This window comes from Poromitra crassiceps (genome assembly GCF_964638095.1).
Source record: "Poromitra crassiceps genome assembly, chromosome: 5".
NCBI lineage: Eukaryota > Metazoa > Chordata > Actinopteri > Beryciformes > Melamphaidae > Poromitra > Poromitra crassiceps.
In genome coordinates, this window is record NC_139642.1 from 29,653,985 (window position 1) to 29,678,748 (window position 24,764).

Consider the following 24,764-nt stretch of genomic DNA (forward strand, 5'->3'; position numbering starts at 1 on the left):
CGAGGGGGGGGGGGGGGGCAGTGGAAAAAGTGTTCCTTTGTGAGGAGAGTATCCAAGCAACAACATATTGAAGTCAATTGACCTTGAGCATGGTCAGCTAAGGCAAAGGCACTGAGCTTTCATGTGGGCTGGATCTGTTTGTCTGTGATGTACATGTAGGTATATATAACACACCATGAGGTATACAAGTGGCTCAGTAAGCCCTGTACTGGCAGATGTTTCAGTCAGGACATTGGCTCTCACACAAAGACACATGTTTGTCACAGAGAAACTAATTGTGTCGCCATGCTGAGGACGATGCCATGTCGGAGGTCCTCACTGTAGAGGCTTTTTTGTTTGGGGTGCTGGTCTTTTCTGGCATCGTGGGAAACTTCTTGGTCATCCATGTGGTAAGGGAACACAGAACATTTCACGTGTGAAGACTGTTTCCATTGATTTTAGGATCATTGCTCAATTTCAGATTGCCGCCGTGTGTCTTCCCTGTACTCTCAGGTGTTCCAGTCAGCCATCGACAGTCCCTCCCGGCGACTCCCTCCATCAGACACTATTCTGGTGCACCTGTCCTTGGCCAACCTGTTGACGTCACTTTTCCGCACGGTGCCCATCTTTGTGTCTGACCTGGGCTTGGAAGTGTCCCTGTCCCCGGGCTGGTGTCGCCTCTTCATGCTGCTGTGGGTGTGGTGGCGAGCCGTGGGCTGCTGGGTGACTCTGGCCCTCAGCGCCTTCCACTGCGTCACCCTGAAGCGCCAGCACGTGGCCTTCGGCCCTCTGGCTCAGCGGCGGGAGAGGCGGCGGGTGTGGGTGGCTCTGGCGCTGGTGTGGGGCGTCAACCTGGCTTTCTCCCTCCCGGCTCTGGTGTACACCACTCACGTCCACGGCAACTTCACCGTGGAGCTGATGGTGATCAGCTGCACCACCCGGCCTCTGCTGGGCTGCATCTGGGAGTTCCCGTCGGCCGAGCAGGGCGCCGCCTTTGCCTCTGCCTCGCTGGTGCTCAACGAGGTGGCGCCTCTGGTGGTGATGGTCTGTACCAACCTGTTCACGCTGCACGCTCTGGCCAAACACATCCGGGCCGTCACCTCCGGGGGAGAGCCCGGAGGGAACCAGGGCGAGCTGGACAAACACGTGGCCAGCGAGCGGAAGGCGGGTCACGTCATCATGTCGCTGGTGTCCCTCTTTGTGGTCTGCTGGGTGCTGCAGGTGGCCGCCGTGACGTACTACAACCATGACGGGGGACACCACGCAGAGGGGCTGCTGACCGTGGCCCATTTCTCTGCCTCGCTGTTTGTAGGATTCAGTCCCATGGTGGTGGCTCTGGGACACGGCAAGCTGAGGAGAAGAATTGTGGGTATGATGAAAGGGTGGTCAGATGTTGTCAAATGTCACCATGAGGACACTGAGGATGAGAGTCAATCCCCAGAGACTACAGGGAAGAAGGCAAAACAAACCGTTTTTGTTGTTCAAAAAGAGAGAGGTCATACAAGTGGGGGAGAAAGTTAAAGGTAACAAATGATTTAAAATAAGATGTGAATGCATTACTGCTCCTTTAAACACTGAATAATACAACAGTCCACCCAGTTTATGCCTCATCTAATTGAATCCAGATAGATTCAGCTAAGTATATGTTTACTCTGGCTAGAATTGTTGTTACACTGTTGTATAAGTAAGTTACCTTATTTTGAAACGTCAATGCAAGCAGGCCCTGTTCTGTTCTGTTTTGATCTAACCTGTATAAATTGTTTTTTATCTTGCTTTTGTGTTTTATCATTGTGCATTGTCACTATGTTTAACCACTTTGTCTTTACGTTTTTTTAATCACTAAACTAAAAAACGAAAGAAAAAGAAAGCCCTAAATGTAACTTTCCTGTATCACATAGGGTGACAACAGTGGGTAGGGATGCTAATTAGTATACCGTCATGTGATAGTGAATTTAATAAAAGTGAGCACCGCCCCCCCCCCCCCTCCTGCACAGCAACATCAGATAGGAGAACACTGGAGCACACAACACAACACAACACAACACAACTCACACACATACACACCTGTCACACCTGCTCAGCCTGTGAAGCTGAAATACAGCTTCCTCTGACAGGCATAACTGATACATCACTCTTTTATTGTTGAGACACCAGACCTATGTTTACATGTCTTCTGTGTATCTGTCTGCTTGTGTGCTTGCCTATGCCCGTGTGTGTGTGTGTGTGTGTGTGTGTGTCTCACACACTGCATATCTCATAGGGATTATTCTTGTTTCTACGAGCTTGGCCTTGTCGTGTGTGCCGGGTCGAGGCACACACTGGGATACTCAGTGTTGCTCCTCGCTGACATGCTGACACTTAGTGCACCGCCGCTGTCTTTGTGCCGCTCTCATCACCGTGACAGCAGACTTACAGATCTCCAAAGGTCCCAGAGCCGTATCACACACACACGCACGCACGCACGCACGCGCGCACACACACACACACACACACACACACACACACACACACACACACACACACACACACACACACACACACACACACACAGTATAGACTAAGTACACAAAAACACACACTTTGAAGTAGATACTGGAGGGCAAGAAATCCAAACCCCAAAATGGTTGGCAAGATAATACCCTCGGAGGAAATCAGAATCAGAAGTACTGTGCTTTTATTGCCACATTATGCAAGATTAGCCTACATACGAGGAATTTGTCTTAGTGTAAGTATGCATAGTGTAAGTATGCATATCCATATTCAGAGATAAGACAATAGGGAAAGAAATCTAAAAGACAGATCACAACACAACATTGAAAGTGCAAAAATGAAATCTGAGAGTGGCATTTGTGCTTTGACTGGCCCTTGACTCACATCACTATTATGATGTTATCTCCTGAAATGATCCAGGACTCTTGCAGAAGATAGATTTCAAAGCCTGTAAACATGGTAAACATGTCTGGCGTGAAGATGCATTATTGACATGCATGGTCCATTTCTCATTATCTTTTGCAAAATTGATCAGCCATCAAAAGAACCCACAGTACAGTACAGTGAACACTTCACCCACAGTACAGTACAGTACAGTACAGTACAGTGAACACTTCACCCACAGTACAGTACAGTACAGTGAACACTTCACCCACAGTACAGTACAGTACAGTGAACACTTCACCCACAGTACAGTACAGTACAGTACAGTGAACACTTCACCCACAGTACTGTACAGTACAGTGAATACTTCACCCACAGTACTGTACAGTACAGTGAACACTTCACCCACAGTACAGTACAGTACAGTGAACACTTCACCCACAGTACTGTACAGTACAGTACAGTACAGTGAACACTTCACCAACAGTACAGTACAGTACAGTACAGTGAACACTTCACCCACAGTACTGTACAGTACAGTGAACACTTCACCCACAGTACAGTACAGTACAGTGAACACTTCACCCACAGTACAGTACAGTACAGTACAGTGAACACTTCACCCACAGTACAGTACAGTACAGTAAACACTTCACCCACAGTACTGTACAGTACAGTAAACACTTCACCCACAGTACTGTACAGTACAGTGAACACTTCACCGACATCACCGGAAATTTCCGGCCGGAGGCAAGGAATGATGCATTATTTATCCCCTCTCAACATGTTGTCTGTTGTTGTCATGCATAGTTTATACTCATGTTCAACCTGTTAATAATAATTGTGATACCTTTAATTATAGAATATTTTCTTGTCTGGTACCAGACAAAATCACAACTTGAGAGTATTTCTGTACCTTTGTCAAGTCGAAAAGTATTTAATTTCCCTTCAGTATACCTTTTTGGAAGACAGTGCTTTCAGTGCTTATTTTGGTAACATTTCTATTCAAATGCCCTACTTTCTTTTATGCCACATTCATCTAAAACGTGCAGATGCTAGCCATGTATTTCATTTCATTCAGTCATTCATTCATTCATTCATTAGAATTTATTGTTTTTGTGGCTGTGCCAGCCACCGGCAAAGGGGAAGAAATCACAGCCTTCATAACGAGACCTCCAACCCCCCATTGTCTCCGCTCACAGAGGTGAATGCATTCAAGATTAAATGTCTCCAGGCACTGAAATATGAGGACTTTATATTGAATTATTATATTTGTATACCGGTAATTACTTGTATAATTTGAGGAATTCTACTTTATCGAAAGCACCATTTCAGAAGTATAGTTATTTCTAGGTTGTCAGAGTACCAAACTGCACACTACTGTAACAAAGTGCACAGTGTTGCCCCATCCACAAAATACGTTACTGTACATTTTAGCAACATAAGTTGTTTCTTATGATATACTGTATGGAAAGCCATACAGTATGCTGCAAAGACATGCTGCGACCCAAGCATTTTAAACATCTAAAAATATTTTAAAACATTTTAAATTATGTATTACCAACAGAAGAAATATCTCAATAGGGATCTTCATGAGAAATCTAGTAGATATATCCAGCATTGAATTTATTTATAATATCTTATTCTATTATAAACAAGTATATAAGCTTTTCACAGGAAACATTATTCACAGATATTAACCCGCAGTATTAAACATATCTGCTCATCCCATGATGCATTATACATAATTTATATATGTAGTGTTTACTTACATTTTCATAGTCATCAATTTTAAATACTCTAGTATATTTTAGTATACTTAAATACTCTACTGGTGACCTCTCTATAGGCTCCAGCCCGTGACCCTGAACAGGGATAAGTGGGTATGGAAACTGGATGGATGAATGGATGTCTGACTCTGTGGTGAATGTGGCCTTATATGGGCGGTGAGCACTTGATTTGATCTCATTGGATAATTCTTTATTAGGCAATGCGTCTGTCTTTAGTTAGAGCGACTGATGCAGGCTTTAACTATGCACCAGCCTAACCACCTGCTCCACCACATCATCCCTCGACTCCCTCCTAGTAAGAAAGAAAGGCAATCAGTTAAATCAGGCAAATAGACTGACAAACTCCACCATCTCTTGTGGCGTGGGGCTTTTGAATAAGCTGTAATTTTGGATAACATTGATTGTATTTTGATGTTGTTTGTTTTAATAATGCATAATTATGTATAATGTGTATTTTTATTGTCTTATTTCAAGTGTACATTCTGCACAATTCAGTCTTGTATTGCAAGTCAGACACTCAAACTCAGACTTATGGCTGTTTCCAGAAGAGCTGACAGCATCTATTCCGTAGTTAATGTGGTGTACTGAGCGATTGCAGTAAAGATAATGTCAGGGGTGTAAAAATGCTAAAGTTAATTAGCTCGCTGGCAGGAGCGCACCAGGTAACGGAGCCGGCTGAGATGAGGACAGACAGGCAGAGCGATGGAGCTTCTGAAGTGGTTAAAAGTGTCAACTCAAGTATCAGAAGAGTGGAGCAAAAAAATTAAATCATAATTTGCATCCTGTACTTCAAAAATATTGATTAGCCTCTGATACAGTATGACACAGTCAAGGAGAAACACCAAGCCTTGCCTGGCTATTTTAATAACAGCTGCCCCGTGCCCCATGACATCCTCTAACACAACCAATCTCTCTCTGGCAACGCCTTAGCAGCTTCACTGTCAGATGTTGTTGTGAAAGAAATATGAGCGGTTAATGGAAATAAATTCACATTAAAACCTCTTGCTCCTAATCAGCCTGCATTTACCTGCGTACCTACAGCAGTGCAGCTGCTTGTGAATCCAGCATGTGTTTTGTTTATCCTGCAGACGTCTGGTGAATTCCTTTCACCTTTGATAAATGAAAAAGCAGAGTTTCATCTATGCTTCTTCCTCGTATCAGGTCAGAGGTCATGTCAGGTTGTAGGCATCATCTCGTTTCCCTCCATCTGTGGCTCACTGCACTGATGACAAATAAGAAATGCAACCGGACCCTTTGCCCCCCTCCTTCCTCCATCCAGAAAGAGCAATTTTGTTTTTACGTTCTCATCAATCCCACACAGGACTATTTATTTATAGCAGAGTTATCAGACCTCCTAAACTGATGTATTATAGACTTAAACTGCATGAAATCGCAATAGCTGCGACTATGCAAATTTCCGAAATGCAGGATGGCAGGCAGCTCCCACCCTGCATTTTGAAATGTGGAGAGACATGGAGGGAGAGAGTGGTGGAGATGAGAGGAGAGGCAGCAGAGACAGGGAGGAAGAGAGTAGTGGAGATGAGAGGAGAGACAGCAGCAGACAGGGAGGAAGAGAGTAGTGGAGATGAGAGGAGAGACAGCAGACACAGGGAGGAAGAGAGTGGTGGAGATGAGAGGAGAGGCAGCAGAGACAGGGAGGAAGAGAATGGTGGAGATGAGAGGAGAGACAGCAGAGACAGGGAGGGTGAGAGTGATGGAGATGAGAGGAGAGACAGCAGAGACAGGGAGGGAGAGAGTGGTGGAGATGAGAGGAGAGGCAGCAGAGACAGGAAGGGCGAGAGTGGTGGAGATGAGAGGAGAGGCAGCAGAGACAGGGAGGGAGAGAGTGATGGAGATGAGAGGAGAGGCAGCAGAGACAGAGAGGAAGAGAGTAGTGGAGATGAGAGGAGAGACAGCAGAGACATGGAGGGAGAGAGTGGTAGAGATGAGAGGAGAGGGAGCAGAGACAGGGAGGAAGAGAGTGGTGGAGATTAGAGGAGAGGCAGCAGAGACAGGGAGGGAGAGAGTGGTGGAGATTAGAGGAGAGGCAGCAGAGACAGGGAGGGAGAGAGAGAGTGGTGGAGATTAGAGGAGAGGCAGCAGAGACAGGGAGGGAGAGAGTGGTGGAGATGAGAGGAGAGGCAGCAGAGACAGCAAAGGAGAGAGTGATGGAGATGAGAGGAGAGGCAGCAGAGACAGCGAGGGAGAGAGTGGTGGAGATGAGAGGAGAGGCAGCAGAGACAGGGAGGGAGAGAGTGGTGGAGTTGAGAGGAGAGGCAGCAGAGACAGAGAGGTAGAGAGAGAGTGGTGGAGTTGAGAGGAGAGGCAGCAGAGACAGCGAGGGAGAGAGTGGTGGAGATGAGAGGAGAGGCAGCAGAGACAGGGAGGGAGAGAGTGGTGGAGATGAGAGGAGAGGCAGCAGAGACAGAGAGGAAGAGAGTGGTGGAGATGAGAGGAGAGGCAGCAGAGACAGGGAGGGAGAGAGTGGTGGAGATGAGAGGAGAGGCAGCAGAGACAGAGAGGGAGAGAGTGGTGGAGATGAGAGGAGAGGCAGCAGAGACAGGGAGGGAGAGAGTGGTGGAGTTGAGAGGAGAGGCAGCAGAGACAGAGAGGTAGAGAGAGAGTGGTGGAGTTGAGAGGAGAGGCAGCAGAGACAGCGAGGGAGAGAGTGGTGGAGATGAGAGGAGAGGCAGCAGAGACAGGGAGGGAGAGAGTGGTGGAGTTGAGAGGAGAGGCAGCAGAGACAGAGAGGTAGAGAGAGAGTGGTGGAGTTGAGAGGAGAGGCAGCAGAGACAGGAAGGGAGAGAGTGGTGGAGATGAGAGGAGAGGCAGCAGAGACAGGGAGGGAGAGAGTGGTGGAGATGAGAGGAGAGGCAGCAGAGACAGGGAGGAAGAGAGTGGTGGAGATGAGAGGAGAGGCAGCAGAGACAGAGAGGAAGAGAGTGGTGGAGATGAGAGGAGAGGCAGCAGAGACAGGGAGGGAGAGAGTGGTGGAGTTGAGAGGAGAGGCAGCAGAGACAGAGAGGTAGAGAGAGAGTGATGGAGTTGAGAGGAGAGGCAGCAGAGACAGAGAGGTAGAGAGAGAGTGATGGAGATGAGAGGAGAGGCAGCAGAGACAGAGAGGTAGAGAGTGGTGGAGATGAGAGGAGAGGCAGCAGAGACAGAGAGGAAGAGAGTGGTGGAGATGAGAGGAGAGGCAGCAGAGACAGCGAGGGAGAGAGTGGTGGAGTTGAGAGGAGAGGCAGCAGAGACAGAGAGGAAGAGAGTAGTGGAGATGAGAGGAGAGGCAGCAGAGACAGCGAGGGAGAGCGTGGTGGAGATGAGAGGAGAGTCTCCCACACTTTGAAACCCCCTGCTGTAGGACATTGATCTGGGAACCCAGAGTCTATCAGTGTGATGACTAATAAGACTCTGGGACAGACGGCGGATATTCCGGGGTTTCCAGTGCAGAGCGGATGTCTGCACCAAGGCTTCCGCATCCGTATGCCTTGATCATTGTGTACAGTCCAATTTACGCAAGAATGGGGTTGGAGTTGATCAATCAATACCTTTTGTAGGTGTTTTATGTCCAGAGGACATTTCAGCTAATCTCCATAAACAGATAACTGAGATGTCGTTGGAGTGTAAACGACACTGGAAGCAGAAGTAAACTATGTGGGCTCTACACCATCTGTCTCTGAGTCTAATTAGTTTATTTAGCGAATGCAAGGTCCTTGAGTCAAGCAGTAGCCTCCTGATCTGCTGTCACTTCTCAGTCTAATTAGTCAACTCGTCAGACAGCCAATTTGTTTGCTTGTACTGTATCTTTGCTTCCATAATCACACATCTCATTCCATTCTCTCCTCTGACACTTGCTCCATCTCTCTCTCTCACGCACGCACGCACACACACACACACACGCACACGCACACCTACACACACACACACACACACACACACACACACACACACACACACACACACACACACACACACACACACACACACACACACACACACACACACACACACACACACACACACACACAGGTCCCTGGCCCAATTTGAACAGTATCAATGAGTGATGGTGGCCCACTGGTGCCAAAAGAGCTGGGTGGAAAAAGTGGAATCATTTTTCATGACTTGCCCCTGTGCAACCCAAACTTCTCTCCAATGAGAGTCCAGAGAACATTTTACCTCTAAGCATTTTAGTTTGCTTTTCATGGTGTGTATGTGGGAACTGGAACACGTGTGACCGAGACTCCACTGGCTGGGGAAATCACCCTCCCCGAGCTTTACCGGCAGATAGAACATCTGATCGTGGAGGGATGTCCCTTATACTAGTTGTTACAGACGGTCACACTGTGATGTCCGATCTTGACGCCTATACGTTTTGAATAAAAACGTGTATGCCATAATAACGTTACATCCTACGGTATAGGCTATATTCGTGTCTCGTCTAGCCTGTGCTGTGGTGTGCAGGAGCGCTGGGTAAGCAATGTTATAGGGTGGAGACACGACTTGTAAAATTTGACGGAACCCTCAATGATTCTTCAAGATTAAGGTTTGAATTAAATTACGTTTCGTTTTTTAAACTGTCCTGACTCCACGGTTGGATGTGACAGACACTGTTAAAAGAACAAGTGAAAAGGGATCCATGTTTTGAAACGGTATATTATTTCGACGTGCCACTGATCATCTCAGTGAACAGATAGTGTAGTAGTTGTAGTAGCTGGAGACTCTGGGTTCAAATCCCAGTTGGGGCACTATTTTATTTTCTGAAAAGAATGTAGCATAAATTGTTAATCTGGACATAATTATGTATAAAGCTGCTGAATACACACTGTGTACATAGCAGAATAACTGAATATGCCCATTCATGTTAACGTCATATTTCCTGGCATAGACGTCTAAATCATCCCCAAATCGGCTGTGAGGATGTCACTGAAAGACGTCATCACAACGTCATCATGATGTAATCTTGCTTGCTGGGAGGAGCTATGCGTACACACATGTAAAATGTGCTTGTGCACGGCTAAGATACACTTTGTTGCTGTGGGCAGAGCACGAGGCCTACTACTTGCCACCATGTGCCTTATGGGCTGCTCACTGCTGTGCTTCTTGTTGACATCAAATTGTCCATAAAGTCTATGTGAGTCTGAATTTGCAAAGATAACAGAAATGTGAAGTGAAAGGAGTACGATGTTTCCATGGAGTATGAGCCGAACCAGGTTTTTCCAACCAAGATGTTTACATGCGTTAAAACAGTGGAGTTGCCAGGTTAATAGCAGACTCCTCTGCGCCTATGGCGTAGCTACGGGTGTGCCTGGGTGTGCCAATGCCACCCACACAGGCAGCTGGCACACCCAAAAAGATTAACTTTTAAAAATTAACTTTTTTGTTTGTTTGTCCGACTGTCCGCTATGCCTTTGTGCCCCAGAGCATCATGGGAAACTAGCTACGCTGTCTAGTAAAGTAAACAAATGCCGCCGCAGCGCCAAATCAAGAAGACATGAAACAGCTCGCTTTTAAGCTTTTTCGACAAAGGCAAGAAACGTCGCATTGACGAGGAAGAAGATGACTCGTCGCCCTCTCCCTCAACAAGTGCGGCTTGTAGTGCACCCGTTCCCACACCTGTATTGGTGGTGGACAGTGGAGAGACAGACGATGATGAAGATGATGCAGCCGAAACAATGACGTTAATAACAGCGGGGGACGCAGCCAAAAACACACCGGTGGTTTGTGCAGCAGCAGAGACAGAGGACACTAACGCTACAGATCTCTCTGCAGTAGACGAACCTGCATGCCAACCAAACTTGCGTTCTTTCCCGACTAGAACACTCTTTGGAAAAAGTAGGTGAGACTTTTTTGAGATACCAAAGTGGTTTTACATGTTGCCAAAAAAATACAATTTAATTGACTGCTTCTACCTGCTAATAATGAGTGCGAAAAGGAGCAAACATTGATGGTTATGGTCATATGGTCCTATCTTAATATTCCTCTAAATCTGGCTTGAAAAGGCCAAATTTTTTTTTGAAAAAATTCGGTGTGCCACAGAAAGACAGGGTGTGCCAGGGGGCGAACCATTTGGTGGCGGCCACAAGACCACCCTGTCTTTGTGTGGCACACCCAATGTGTCAAGTCTGGCTACGCCAGTGCTCTGCGCATGTAAAGGCAGCCACATTAAACCAAAGAGAATCAACTAGTTTGAACTTCTTCCTCTCTCTCGCTCTCGCTCTCCATAAACTCATGGTTATTCTGTATAGTTTAATATGCGGCTGCTGTTGGGTTTGCTAAAGATTAATCCAATATTGTAATGTTCTGCTTTGTTGACCTTACATCTAATAGAGCTTATCCACGGCCAGAGGAAGTGTCAGTGTGGTGATGGTCTTTGTCTCATCATGTGGCTCATCTGTGAAGGGAATGTCCTCAGCGGCATTACTGGGGGTCATAAACATTACTGGGGGGTCATAAACATTACTGGTGGGTCATAAACTCTGATATGGATATTTGAACACATTGAACTCTAACTGGCCTTGCTCAGACAAGGACACATGTCCTCCCCCTCGGGCCATTTCCATGGACACAAGTTGAAAATAGAAACTATTGATTTCTCTCTGTGTTTAATGTGATTGCTTTGGCTGTGTTTTGTTAACATTTAGCAGTTGTTTTTATCGTTTTCTCTCTTTGCCTGTCGTTATATGGATGTGAAAGCATTTGAATAGCATGTTTGCATTTAACTTACAATACAAAGAGGACAGACTAGACGCAGTGTCAGTAATGGTCTAAGATTATCTCACTGCATACTTAAATGCAGCTTGCCATCCAAAGAGACCATAGTGACAAGATTACACCAAATCAGAGTATTCAATGTGTTTTTCTCAGATTTAGAAGGGCAAGGAATATGCAGGTCAACATTATATAATGTGCAGTGGACCTTTGTAACTGCTTCTTCTGACGTCTTCTGACATGAAGCAGATGAAATGAGTCAGTCCGTCTATCTGCAAGAAATACATGGAGTCCTTTTGTTTGTCACTTTTGTTTGTCACTTCTATGAAGTTTGATTATTCGTGGCAACTCATTGCATGAAAGACTGGAGTGAATTGTTGCTGGGTGGCAGCAATCAGATCACATAACCAATTGATTAGTTGAGGGTGTTTGTGTTTCACAGTGTTTGCTGTGATGTAGTGGTTGCTGGTGCATTGGATGCCATTGTTATTGATAGCTTGATGCTCGCACGCCAGTGTTTTGGCTTTGTTCCTGGTCCAGGCTGCAGTAATTGACATGTTGCCCGCTGGGCTTTGTGATTCACTTTATTGACACAGGAGAGGAGGGAGGAGGGAGGAGGGAGGGGGTGTGGCATCACATGGAGCTGGCAGAGCTAATAGACCTTTCAAGCTGCCGAAATGGCACATCTCTGTATCTACCTCAATGTCCACTGACTCTGTACATGTTAGTGATGTCACACACATCCAAATGCTTCTTCCCAATTCATTTAGGGTAGTCTTTGTGTTAGTGCTGCATGCTATGGTGCCAACACGTCACAATGCCTACTACTGTATGCTGCTTTATATAGTACAATGCTACTACCAACAGTACCGTGGAATTACGGTTCCCAAAGGCGTTGCTCGCTCCTGTACTGCGACAAACTGAAAGCATCTGATAGCTTGTCAGACAACTGTCAAAATGTCCAGTGTAAGTGACCAGACAAAGAAAGTGGGAGTGTGCAGTGTTCGGCCAGCCCACTGATAGCCTTGATCAATGTTGCCAACTTGGCGACTTGGTCGCTATATTTAGCTACTTTTCAGACCCTCCTGGCAACTTTAATTCTTGAAAGCAGAAATCCGGCGATTTTTTTCTGACCATGTGAAGCAATGTTAATGTTTGACATTTGCCAATAAATTGCTGTGGCTGCTGCCGGGGATTCTCTCTCTCTCTCTCTCTCTCTCTCTCTCTCTCTCTCTCTCTGTCAGTGCTTCACACAGATATACACACAACATAGGGTTTGCTTGTCATGTATAAGGTAGGGGTGGGACAAAATATCGATACTCACGGTATCGCGATATTTCCACTTGCGATACGTTATCGATACAATGGCACCAAGTATCGATGTTATAAAAAAATGCAGGATTTTTAAACTGATTCCCCACAGCCATTTTGATAAACAGAGTCCTAGGGTTGTCAAAAATATTGATACTTAGGTACTCGATAGGCTACTAAACATTTTTAAACGGATACAATACTCATTTTATACAGTATCAAGTTTATCGATACCAGCAGCGCTCCCTCTGCCTCCTCCACACAGACACACACAGCACCGCAGCTGTTAGCTACATTAGCTAATCCCACTACTGCTGCTGTAACCACTTCACCAACACCGGGCTCAAAACGCCAGTGTGAGTGACCAAATGTTTAACTTGTTAACCAGTCGGAGTGACCCTCTTTCCAGTAACATATTGGCTTTGAAATCTGGGTAACACTTTACAATACTGGTGCAAACATGTGCATGAATGCATGCTTAACTCATGATGAATTAAGCCATTAATTGATGCTTACCGCATCATCAACTAATGAAAGGTATGTTTGATGAACACACCGAGTCATATATGAATTACTATTAATTAAGTAGGCTATGCCTATATCATCATAGTTAATTCCTCATCAACACATACATTAACACACTGTGTTCAATAATACCGTAATTCATGTGTTAATTACCACTATCGACATCTGGCTCCCTGCAACCGGAACTTTAGCGTTACCAGACCGCAATGCCGATAGCCCACAATCCGAACCAGCTGAGCGAGGCGGTGTGCAGCGTGTCAGGGACCGGCTGGATCTAACCTCTCCCAGCCATTTTACCTCGTTCATCATGGGCATTCCTTCCTCTTCGAAGCTTGGTCCACAGAACATGTGGCCGGTGTTTTGTGCCTATCTTACCGGGTGTCTAAATGCACGACCCAGCAGGCCAGCCACCCCCAGGCTAAGAGCCTCTCTCCCGGCCCGACACCCAGGGCAGCCCAGGGTCTGTCTGAGAGCCAGATGTCTTTCTCACCTCTCTTTAACCTCTTTTGAATTCCACTCTGTCTCTGTCTCTCTGCCCACTATGCTCAATATCATTGTTATTTACCGCCCACCTGGTCCGCTTGGGACCTTCCTCGAAGAGCTGGATGCTCTCCTCTCTCTCTTCCCTGAAGACGGGACACCTCTCATCCTCCTAGGTGATTTCAATATCATGGCAGCAACCCTTCAATCTCCCCTTTTTCAACACTTTTTCGCTTCTTTCGACCTCTCCCTCTCTCCTTCTCCGCCCACTCATAAGGCCGGGAACCTCCTTGACCTAATCTTCACCCGTTCCTGCAGCACTTCCAACCTCATAGTCACTCCTCTCCCAGTCTCCGACCATCACTTCATAACTTTCTCCCTTCCCATCTCCCTCCCTAAACCCCCCCCACCACCCACTCATAACACTACCACCCGTTGTAACATAAAAACTCTCTCACCCCCTGCACTCTCTTCCGCTGTCCTCTCTCTCCTCCCCTCCGTAGAACTTTTCTCTCACCTATCCCCTGATGATGCTGCAACCAGTCTGTTTTCTTCTCTCTCCTCAGCCCTCGATTCCCTCTGTCCAGTCATCTCCAAACCAGCCCGATCCTGTCCCCCTGCACCTTGGCTGTCCGAAGCTCTTCGTTCTCATCGCACAGAGCTTCGGGCGGCCGAAAGAAAATGGAGAAAAACTCACGACCCCTCAGACCTTTCCGCCTATCACCTCTTATTATCCAACTTCACCACTGCTGTCACCACTGCAAAGTCATCTTTCTTCATTTCTCAAATTCAGTCCTCTGCCTCCAACCCCAGCAAACTGTTCTCCACCTTTACCTCTCTCCTCACCCCTCCCTCCCCCCCTCCCCCCTCTTGTTTCACTGCCGATGACTTCCTGCACTTCTTTACGAGCAAAATTGATGACATCAGCTCCTCCTTCCACCCCCCGGCCACTAACAACAGCTCCTCTCTCTCCAAATCGGATTCCCTGCCCCCTGCCACTAGCCTGTCCTCCTTCACTCCCCTCTCCCCTGAAGCCGTCATTAAACTCCTCTTATCTAACCCTGCCACCACCTGCCCTCTTGATCCGATCCCCTCTCCTCTTCTCCAAACTATCTCATCTGACTTATCTCCCTTCCTTACTTCCCTCATCAACTCCTCCCTGTCTTCTGGCACTGTTCCGGCCCCGTTAAAAATTGCTAGAGTCAAGCCACTTCTTAAAAAACCCTCCCTGGACCATACCGCCATACATAACTACCGCCCTGTATCCCTCCTCCCATTCATCGCAAAAACACTGGAACGAGCAGTCTCTGAGCAATTATCCCTCCATCTCTCTCACAACAACCTCCTGGATCCCCTGCAGTCTGGTTTCAAGCCCGCCCACTCCACCGAAACAGCCCTCCTCTCTGTCACCCATGCCCTTCACACTGCTAAAGCCTCCTCCCTCTCCTCAATCCTGGTTCTCCTTGATCTCTCTGCTGCATTTGATACGGTGAATCACCACATCCTTCTCTCCACTCTCACTGACCTCGGTATTTCTGGTTCTGCACTCTCCTGGTTCACCTCCTATCTCTCCAACCGCTCTTTTCAGGTTCTCTGGCGTGGGTCCCTCTCTAAAACATGCACTCTGAACACTGGTGTCCCTCAGGGTTCTGTCCTTGGCCCTTTCCTTTTTCTTCTTTATGTTAGGTCCCTTGGTCACGTAATCTCTTCTCACGGGTTCTCCTACCATAGTTATGCTGATGACACTCAGCTTTTCCTCTCCTTTCCCCCTTCTGCCACTCAAATTGAGACACGTCTGGCCGCGTGCCTCAAGGATATTATAACATGGATGACAGACCATCACCTTAAATTAAATCTGGCAAAAACTGAGCTACTCTTCCTCCCTGGGAAAGACTGCCCCCTCACTGACCTCTCCATCACTATTGACAGCATTACCGTACGTCCGTCAGAAACAGTCAGGAACCTTGGGGTGACCTTGGACAACCAGCTGTCCTGCTCAGCCTTTATTGCAGCGACCGCTCGCTCCTGTAGATTCGCCATGTACAACATCAGGAAAATCCGTCCGCTTCTCACTAGGGAGGCGGCTCAAATCATTGTACAGGCACTGGTCCTCTCACGCCTGGACTACTGTAATGTTCTGCTGGCGGGGCTACCTGCCTCGGCCATTCAACCCCTTCAACTCATCCAAAATGCAGCTGCCCGTCTGGTTTTCAACTTACCGAAATTTTCCCATGTCACTTCCCTTTTCCGTGAGCTTCACTGGCTCCCCATCTCGGCCCGGATAAAATTCAAGACCTTGGTACTGGCCTACCGGGCAGTTCACCGGTCAGCCCCGCTCTACTTACAATCCCTGGTCAGCTTCCAAACATCCCACCGTTCCCTCCGCTCCTCCACCTGCATGGCTCGCCTCGCCCCTCCATCGCTACGTGACCCCGGTGAACGCTTGTCTCGTTCAAGACTGTTCTCCTCCATGGCTCCGCAATGGTGGAATGAACTTCCCCCCTTGGTCATGCTGGCCGAGACACTGCCGATTTTTCGCCGGAGACTAAAAACGTACCTTTTCGGGCTATACCTGGGTCCCTCCGGAATCGGTTAACCCTTATTGATTATATATGGTTTTAGTTATGTTTTCATTGTTTGTATTTCTCTGAATGAATTGTATTGAAATGTGATGTAAGTCGCTTTGGATAAAAGCGTTCTGCCAAATGAAATAAAGTAAAGTAAAGTAAGAGCAGGTCGAGGTCACTGGGGGCTGGGTTTACCCAGGCTACCACCACCCAACCGCTACCCGCCCTGCCCCTCACCTTGCCTGGGTCCCACACCTCCGGCCGAGACCCCTTCAGAACCTCTTAGCCGGGTACGGCTATTTCAGCAGCTGTAGTAGCTATCATTCCGATGTTGCTGCTCTGATATAGGCTATGCGTGTAGTAGCCCCGAACCAGACCAACTCCAACACATTCTCTGACGTTGTATCCACTGTGCATCTCCAACAGACATCAAACACTGGATGTATGTCTTGTAGGCTCTATATGCCAAGAACCACATATATATGTATGAGTTAAGTGTTGTGCCTCACAAGTGCCTATATCATTATGTATGAATTAATAGTTATGTGCCACATATAGTAAAGTCACGACATACTTATGTATTAATTAATTGTTATGTGCCACAAATAGTAAAGTCACGACATACTTATGTATTAATTAATAGTTTTGTGCCACATAATGTAAAGTCACGACATAATGATATCCTCACAAATCATTAGCTGATGCTGATCATGAAATCACTTTTATACAGTATAGTCATGTGAACAATTCAAAATATATAGGTAATCAGTGAAGACCATCATTGGAGTTATAAAAGCACATTTATTTATCAAGTTTGTGAACATGTCCCCCCAAAGTCTGCCCTGGAGCAAGGACTCGCTCTCCAGTGCCCCTTGTCTGTATCAGCTGGGGGAAACAGTCTGGCCTCTCCCCTCTCCTCCCCACGGCCCGCGTTGCTCGATCTCTCCGGCGGGTCCAGCTCTCGTCCTTTTTCACTTGTGTTGCTCTTCACTTCCCGAACCAACGTGACTGTAGCGACAGGTCTCCACCATGCACGCACACAGAACAAACAAGTTAGCTAAATTGCTACGGCTAGCTACCTGAAACTCTAACAAACCCGCTCGTTCCTCTTGCGATTGGTATCCATTCGACACTGCCACCACCACTGTGACCGACTTTTAGGCTTTGCAGTTTGTACTCTTTGTAGAATAAGAACACGGAGGCAGCTGATATTTGCAAAACGAACACCACCTTGTGCAACCCAGCTAGTTGCTCTCGACCACGAGGATAAGTGTCAAGAAAGACATGGCACACAAACAATTACTTCCGTTGCCTCAGCCTGCCATCAAAAATAAAAGCACGCAGAGCTCAGTACTGCGTAGCTGGTTACAACATGAATTTCGACTTTTATTCTGAAAGTCTTGGCCGGAAACAACATGTTTTCTCGTGGTTACCTTGACAGTGGCCCAGCTACAATGGTGTCTGATATGAGAACATGTTGCAGGTCAGGATGTCAAACAAATAGCACGCTCACAGTGCGCTTTTAGCCTATTTCGGATTACCAGGGGCAAATCCCAAAGATACATGCAGCGGATGACAGATTGGGTAAACACATGGGCTCTTTTAGGCTACTGTCAATTTGAGTTTACCCGTGAGCACCAAGCATCAATCACTCGATCAGCCTGAGCCACGAGAGGAACCTCCATAAAATAGCGTAGCCTACACTACTACACTAGTAACAAGTAATCAGAATGATAGCCTACTGATAGTATCTAATAGACTACAGCACAGTTCGCCCATAAACACACGCTTCCCAGTCATACATATAGCGCCAGTGTCTCCGCCAGGCCACCACCACTGACAAACTACCGTAAACAGCAGAGGCGACTCCGCTGCACCCCGAACGCCTCTCTTTCCAGCCAGCTAGGCACCGGTCAAACAAAGAGAACTCTCTTTCCCCGAAGTCGAGTATGTTTTCCCTGAGATGTCGCTCGGACATAGCATGGTAAACCAGCCCGTCACGTGAACTCACATTTCATTTGGTTTACCAGGCTAGCTCGGACAAGGAGGAGCGTGGCTAGCGCATCCCGTCTTCGTTATGCAACGGGGGAAACTCAATCGATTTCCCGGGTGCAGGCGACTGGATGGGTGGTGGTAGTAGGGGGGCTGCCCTGGGTGTCGGGCCGGGAGAGAGGCTCTTAGCCTGGGTAGTGGTAGAGGGTGGCTGGCCTGCTGGGTCGTGCATGGCCCATTTCCACCGCTGGTATCAACGCGGTAGACACCCGGTAAGATAGGCACAAAACACCGGCCACATGTTCTGCGTCCCTGCAGTGGACCAAGCTTCGAAGAGGAAGGAATGCCCATGATGAACAAGCTAATGGCTGGGAGAGGTTAGATCCAGCCGGTCCCTGACATGCTGCACACCGCCTCGCTCAGCTGGTTCTGATGTGGGCTATCGGCATTGCGGTCTGGTAACGCTAAAGTTCCGGTTGCAGGGAGCTGGATGTCGATAGTAATAATAATAATAATACATTTTATTTGGAGGCGCCTTTCAGAACACCCAAGGTCGCCTTACAGTGCATATAAAAACAGTTTCACGTAATAAGAACATATATTAAAAACAGGGCAAATTACAGCAGGAATAAAACATAGCTAAGAAGGAAGGAAAATGCAGATTGGTTGGGGAAAAGTGACATTAATAGTGGTAATTAACACATGAATTACGGTATTATTGAACACAGTGTGTTAATGTATGTGTTGATGAGGAATTAACTATGATGATATAGGCATAGCCTACTTAATTAATAGTAATTCATATATGACTCGGTGTGTTCATCAAACATACCTTTCATTAGTTGATGATGCGGTAAGCATCAATTAATGGCTTAATTCATCATGAGTTAAGCATGCATTCATGCACATGTTTGCACCAGTATTGTAAAGCGTTACCGAAATCTGTTGATACATGGACCCTGCTTGTAGATTGCAGCTAAATTTAACGTTAAACGCATTGCCGGTGGAGGCACCCGGATGTAGCAGACAAAGAGCCTGTGTTGTTGGTTTTTTACAACAGCGCTCCTGCCTTGGTGTTGCAGTGTAACCACTGAGGGGAACAATCGAGTCGTCAGTTCTTATCAATTTAAGTTCTTTGGTGCAGAATTGTCCAAGTTGCGATTTATAACTGAATCCTGGACATGCAGAGTTGGTGTTTGGGCTGTCTTGGGCTACACTCTGAGCATACTGGGGGCAGCAGCTCAGCTTGAGGGAGGCTTTGGAGGGAATTGTAGCCTACATGAAACATGAAAGCTGGAACATCCCCACCCTCCACTAACTACTTAAGACAGTCATACTCAACTGGCGGCCCGTGGGCCACATGCAGCCCGTGGGCGCCCCCTGTGTGGCCCGCGATATAATTGCAATTTTTCTTTTCTTTTTTTTACAGTGCACCTGAATGCAAGATACCCGCTGAATAAGTGTCCAAATGTTCATGTCATTCTGGCCAATAATCTATGATTTAGCTGCTAAATTGTCAAATACCGCTGTCTGCTCGCTACCCAGGCACTTATGTATGTACTTAACCTAACTAACTATCCGGTGTGCACAACATTGTCAGACTAAACTCCGGCTGACACCCCAAAAACCTACAATCCGCTAAGGAAAAATGTACTGTATATTGATTGTTTATTAACTGGCCCCTGGCCTTCTATCATTTCACGAAATTGGCCCCCGGCCAAAGCAAGTTGAGTATCCCTGACTTAAGACAACTTAAAAATATATTGTGAATATATGCCATTGTTCTCTTGTTTTAATAATAATAATAAAAAAACTCTTAATATGTAACTTTTCCTCCGTGGTATCGAAAATGGTATGAGTGAGTGAGTGAACTCTGAGTAAGTTCATGTCAATTCTGCTAATAAATACATAATATCTGCTTCTTGCCTTTTAGGGGTATTTTTTTCTCTCCAGTTACACAGATATCGTGATGTATCGTAGATTAAATTTCTTCCAATATATCGATTATCGCAGAATCGCTGTATCGTGATAATATTGTTATCAAGGGCCAAGTATCGTGACCGTATCGTATCGTGAGTTACTCCACGATTCCCACCCCTAGTATAAGGGAATATGCCGAATCTGGCCTGGGCAGGCAGAGTCAACACTTAGGGCATTATAATGTACACCGCCTCCGGAACAGATGCAGTACGGTTGCAAATGGACCCACACTCATGTAATCTGTATTGCGGGACGATCAGTTTTGAGAGGGGCCTTTAATGTAATTAACGGTGAGGAGACGATATGTGCCCCCAACCCCCCCCCCCCCCTTCCCCCCCCCCCCCCCCCCCCCCACACACACACACACACACACACACAAACACACACACCACTAGAACAGGTAGGCATCACTAGAACAGGTAGGCATGATTAGTGTTAATCCTTATCTCCAGAATGGACAGCTTCTCACTTGTGTTTTTTCTCGGCTGGCTAATTTCATGAAGAGCATAATTACAGCATTTTCAAACCCGGCCCACTGCAGAGCTATAACAGTCTATCTCTGCACTGCAGCTGAGAGGCCTGGTGTGTGTGTGTGTGTGTGTGTGTGTGTGTGTGTGTGTGTGTGTGTGTGTGTGTGTGCGTACTCGCACATATCCAAGAGTGCACATGAATGAGGAGAATTAGTGGGCTCTGCGGGTGAGTAATACAAGAGATAATTTCATGCAAACTGGAAATTGGAACAGGAGCACAATTCCATGCAGTACACATCAACTAGTGCGCAAATACAATTTATCGCTAATGTTGGGTTCACAATGTAAGCACAAAATATGATTTCCATTTCAGTGCCGGCAAAACGATTCCTGGTCCAGAATACAGTATGTCTGTTGAATAACAGTGTGATATCCAGTAATCTGATTTACTTGCTGTCTATCCAGTTGGAGGGTGAAAGCCATGTCAGCTCTGAATATAGCTGCCGAACTGGTATGGTTTGTGTGTGTGTGTGTGTGTGTGTGTGTGTGTGTGTGCGCGTGTGTGTGTACATGCGTGTCTGTGTTTAGTCACTCTCCAGCAGGGATTTCAGAGCTGGCCTAGGGCGGTGGCTGTGTTCCCGCCCTTCCCATCTCTCTTCTTTCATCTCCTCTCTCTCTCTCTCTCTCTCTCTCATCTGTTTCCCGGCTGATATCTCCATGTCATGTCTCACTCTCAGACGCTTGGTAAACAGCCACAGCGCCAACAAACGCACTTATGTGTGTGAGGCGAGCATCCTTTGATAAAATGGCTGTGTGTCTGTGTGTGTCTGTGTGTGTATTCCGCCAGGCTGTCTCTCTCATCAGCCATGCTGTCCGTCTGCTTTGATAATGACCCGGGGCCCCTGGAGGCACTGTGGCCCCTGATACTTTGTCACAGTCCTCTGGCTCTACAAACACACAGCAGTGATGGCAGTAAAGCAGCTCTCTGCCACCACTGATAATGAGCACTGTGTCCTGAAAGATACAGTGGAGTGTGAACGCTGCCACATGCCCTCGAGGTGCAGAGTGCAGCGCGAGCGATAGGAGCATCGGCTGTGGCTCAGCACCTGCTGCCATTGCCAAATAGCCAGTCGCTCCTTTGGATCAGATTGGATGAAACTTTAACGATGCCTGCAGCCTGAGGGCACAGTTTGCTCATCGCGGCAGCAGGAGAAGAAGACGAAGAAGAAGAAAGAATAAGACAAATACAGGGTGTTGGAAAAGTCTGAAACCACTAGCTGGAAGAGTATTGACGCTGCTTGTCAGAAGTGGAATTTAAGCCTGTGCTTCCATTTGAGACGAGACACCCTGGAGTCTTGGTCATCCTGAGAAGTAAAACAAGGGTAATTATAGCTGCTGTGCAGAAGTGTCCGGTCAAGAATTTTGCAGTAGTGGTTTAGAGTAAAACATTTTGCTGCACTAGTGGGCTCAGTTTTTTGATCGTTCACAAATCTGGCGGAATCGTTTGTGGAGGTCTGAAGATGTGTAGCAAGTTTGGTGTCAATTGAGAAAAAGATTGTGAGCAGAAAGGTTTAATACGTTTTTCACTTTTTGAGAAAAATAGAGAAGGCCTTCATTATTGCTGCCAATTCGAAGTATCAGAAAATGTCTGCTCACTCGACTTGAGCCTACATTTGCAAAGCCATAGCATGTACAACTGATTTGTTCTGAATTTTCAAAGTTTTAAACTTGAGATGGTTGCTGGTGCTCCACCATCAGGCCATAATGCCATGTTGAGGAAGTTTGGTGTAGGACTGGACTTAGTGCAATGTTTTGTTTATTAGCCATAGCAATAGCTGCAGCATCTATCGCTATCCATTATAATTTATTGCAGCATGTCTTTCTAGATATGAGGGGAGGGGGGGGACTCAACTCGTCATCCACCACCGATGTGTAGGGCCCACCTGGGTGATGCACGGCAGCCATTTTGTGCCAAAACGCTCACGACGCATCAGCTAGCTTCTGTTCTGTGTGTGTGTGTGTGTAGTTTGCATCCATTAGTTCCCGATGGCCCTCCTTCCTGAAGACGGGCCTTCCTCTGACCATAAATCTCCCTCATAAAAGGCTAATGTGACACAGAGACACATATTTAGCTAACAGTTTAGCACGGCAATTAGCGTTTAGCGAGCTCTGCGCCTCTGCCAAGTGCCAGCCGTCCAACATCTGTTCCTCCTCCACCACAGCCTCGGCCGGGGGGCCCGACACTGCACTCCTCCATCAGCCATCTCTCCCTCTCAGCGGGCGACAGGACAGTTATCAGGCCCTGGAGTGAAGTGATGGGGGGGATGGGGGTGTTTGGGGCTCTAGGCTTGTTACTCCCGCTGCAGCTGCTCATGTGCTCACTGGACTCTGAGAAGTGGGAGGTCCTGCTCTCCGGCTCACCTTGACCCCCCCGCTGCTACCACCTCCTCCTCCTGCTACTAGAATTAAATGACGGAGAGCGTGCACGTCCATTAGCATAACCTCAGCATCTTCACCCTGATGGGAAGCTTCTTCTGCACTCGCCTGTGTCTATTGGATTTATTCCCCACTCCAGCAGTGATGGATCTTCCATTTTGGCGGCAGCAGCGCCATTGAGAGAAACTTCACGTGGAGAGAGACCGTGCCATCTTATCTCTCTCTCCCCATCACGCGGCTCGCTCTGTGCAATTTAATGATTTACCCCAGCCCCCACTCCCACCAAAACCCCCATCCCCACTCCCACCAAAGCCCCCATCCCCACTCCCACCAAAACCCCCATCCCCACTCCCACCACGTCACGTGAGCCGTGATTCTCCATTCAGGCAAGACAAAGACGCACTAAGTCAAGCCCCTTCCTCTCCTCTCATCCTCCTCTTATGTTTGCATTCTGTCCTCTCTTCTTCTTCCACCTCTCTCCCTCTGTGGACAAACTGTCATATCACCCCCCCCCCCCCCCCCCCCGACACACACACACACACACCCCTCTAAGAAAGAGAGAAAGGGGTGAGGTGGGAGAAAGTAAAGTTGCTCTTATCGGAACTCGCCAGGAGCAACGCGCACACAAAGCTCCTTGGGAATCCAATTTATAGTCTTCGCTGTCAGTTTAAGTCATATGAGTGCAATTAGCCTTCACAGGTCAGAGTGTGAGCGCAGTGAGCACGGTGCACTAAGTGATTTCCTCAAATCCCACTAGTGAAAAGTGCGAGGGAGCGTCGCCCCTCTACAGAGAAAAGAAAAGAAAAGGACAGAAAAGAAAAACACAAGTTGTCATTTCTTTATACGACCTGGCTGCTAATGAAGGTCAGTGCCTCTTTGCTCTTTTGCTTTGGCCTTGTCAGCCGCCCACTCTGGATTTAAATGGATTTTCTCTCTCTCTCTCTCTCTCTCTCTGAGGGTGACTTTGGGTCGGGATAATTATTTTCAAGCCTCGTGTAACGGTTGTTTTTGCCGAGTCACAGTGAACATCTTCACATTTTGGGGGTTTGTTCTTTGTTTGAGCAAGCAGTGGAGGGTGGACAGCAATGTATTTTTTTCTACAATCATAATAATAATAATAATAATAATAATAATAATAATAATAATAATAATAACAACAACTTTATTTGTCTTTTATTTGTAACTGTAAAAAATGCTTCACGTAGCATTGGAAGACAAAGTTAAAAACAAGGCAAAATAATTGAAAAACAAACAAAACAAATAAACAAATCACTCATAATTGAGTACAAGAGTTGTGTGTTAGAGGAGGGGGCATGTGACCTTGACCTACAAAGCTCCACTAGGGGCTATTTACACCTGAGCCCTGTACCACGAAGCTCGATTAGTGGTTTAGCGAGGTAACTTCAGGTTTAACCCTGGTTTGGCCGTGCTACAAAGCTAGTTAACTTCTTACCGACATATATTTCCATAGCAACTTATGCTTCACACTTAACCTGGTCCGCAGCAGGTTAAGTTGCAAGGATAAGATTAGACCTTAAATACACCGCCCACGAACCAATCGAATCAGCACTTTGGAAAAATGGCCAACCCCTTTCTGGACGAGTTTCCCATCGAGGAAGGAGCCTGAATTGTAAGGGGGGCTTTGAAGAGAG

General features: G+C 46.9%; 1 protein-coding gene across 1 annotated transcript in view; it reads left to right on the top strand.

The window, feature by feature from the left end:
- Positions 1-302: 302 nt before the first annotated feature.
- The window catches only part of ora4 (olfactory receptor class A related 4), a gene marked incomplete at both ends in the record, with an annotated part of 31,065 nt that continues 6,603 nt past the window's right edge, over positions 303-24,764 (top strand). Inside the window, 2 exons of the mRNA XM_083636608.1 lie at positions 303-389; positions 493-1,364. Coding sequence (XP_083492734.1) covers positions 303-389; positions 493-1,364 — 959 coding nt within the window. The remainder of the gene's footprint in view (positions 390-492; positions 1,365-24,764) is intronic.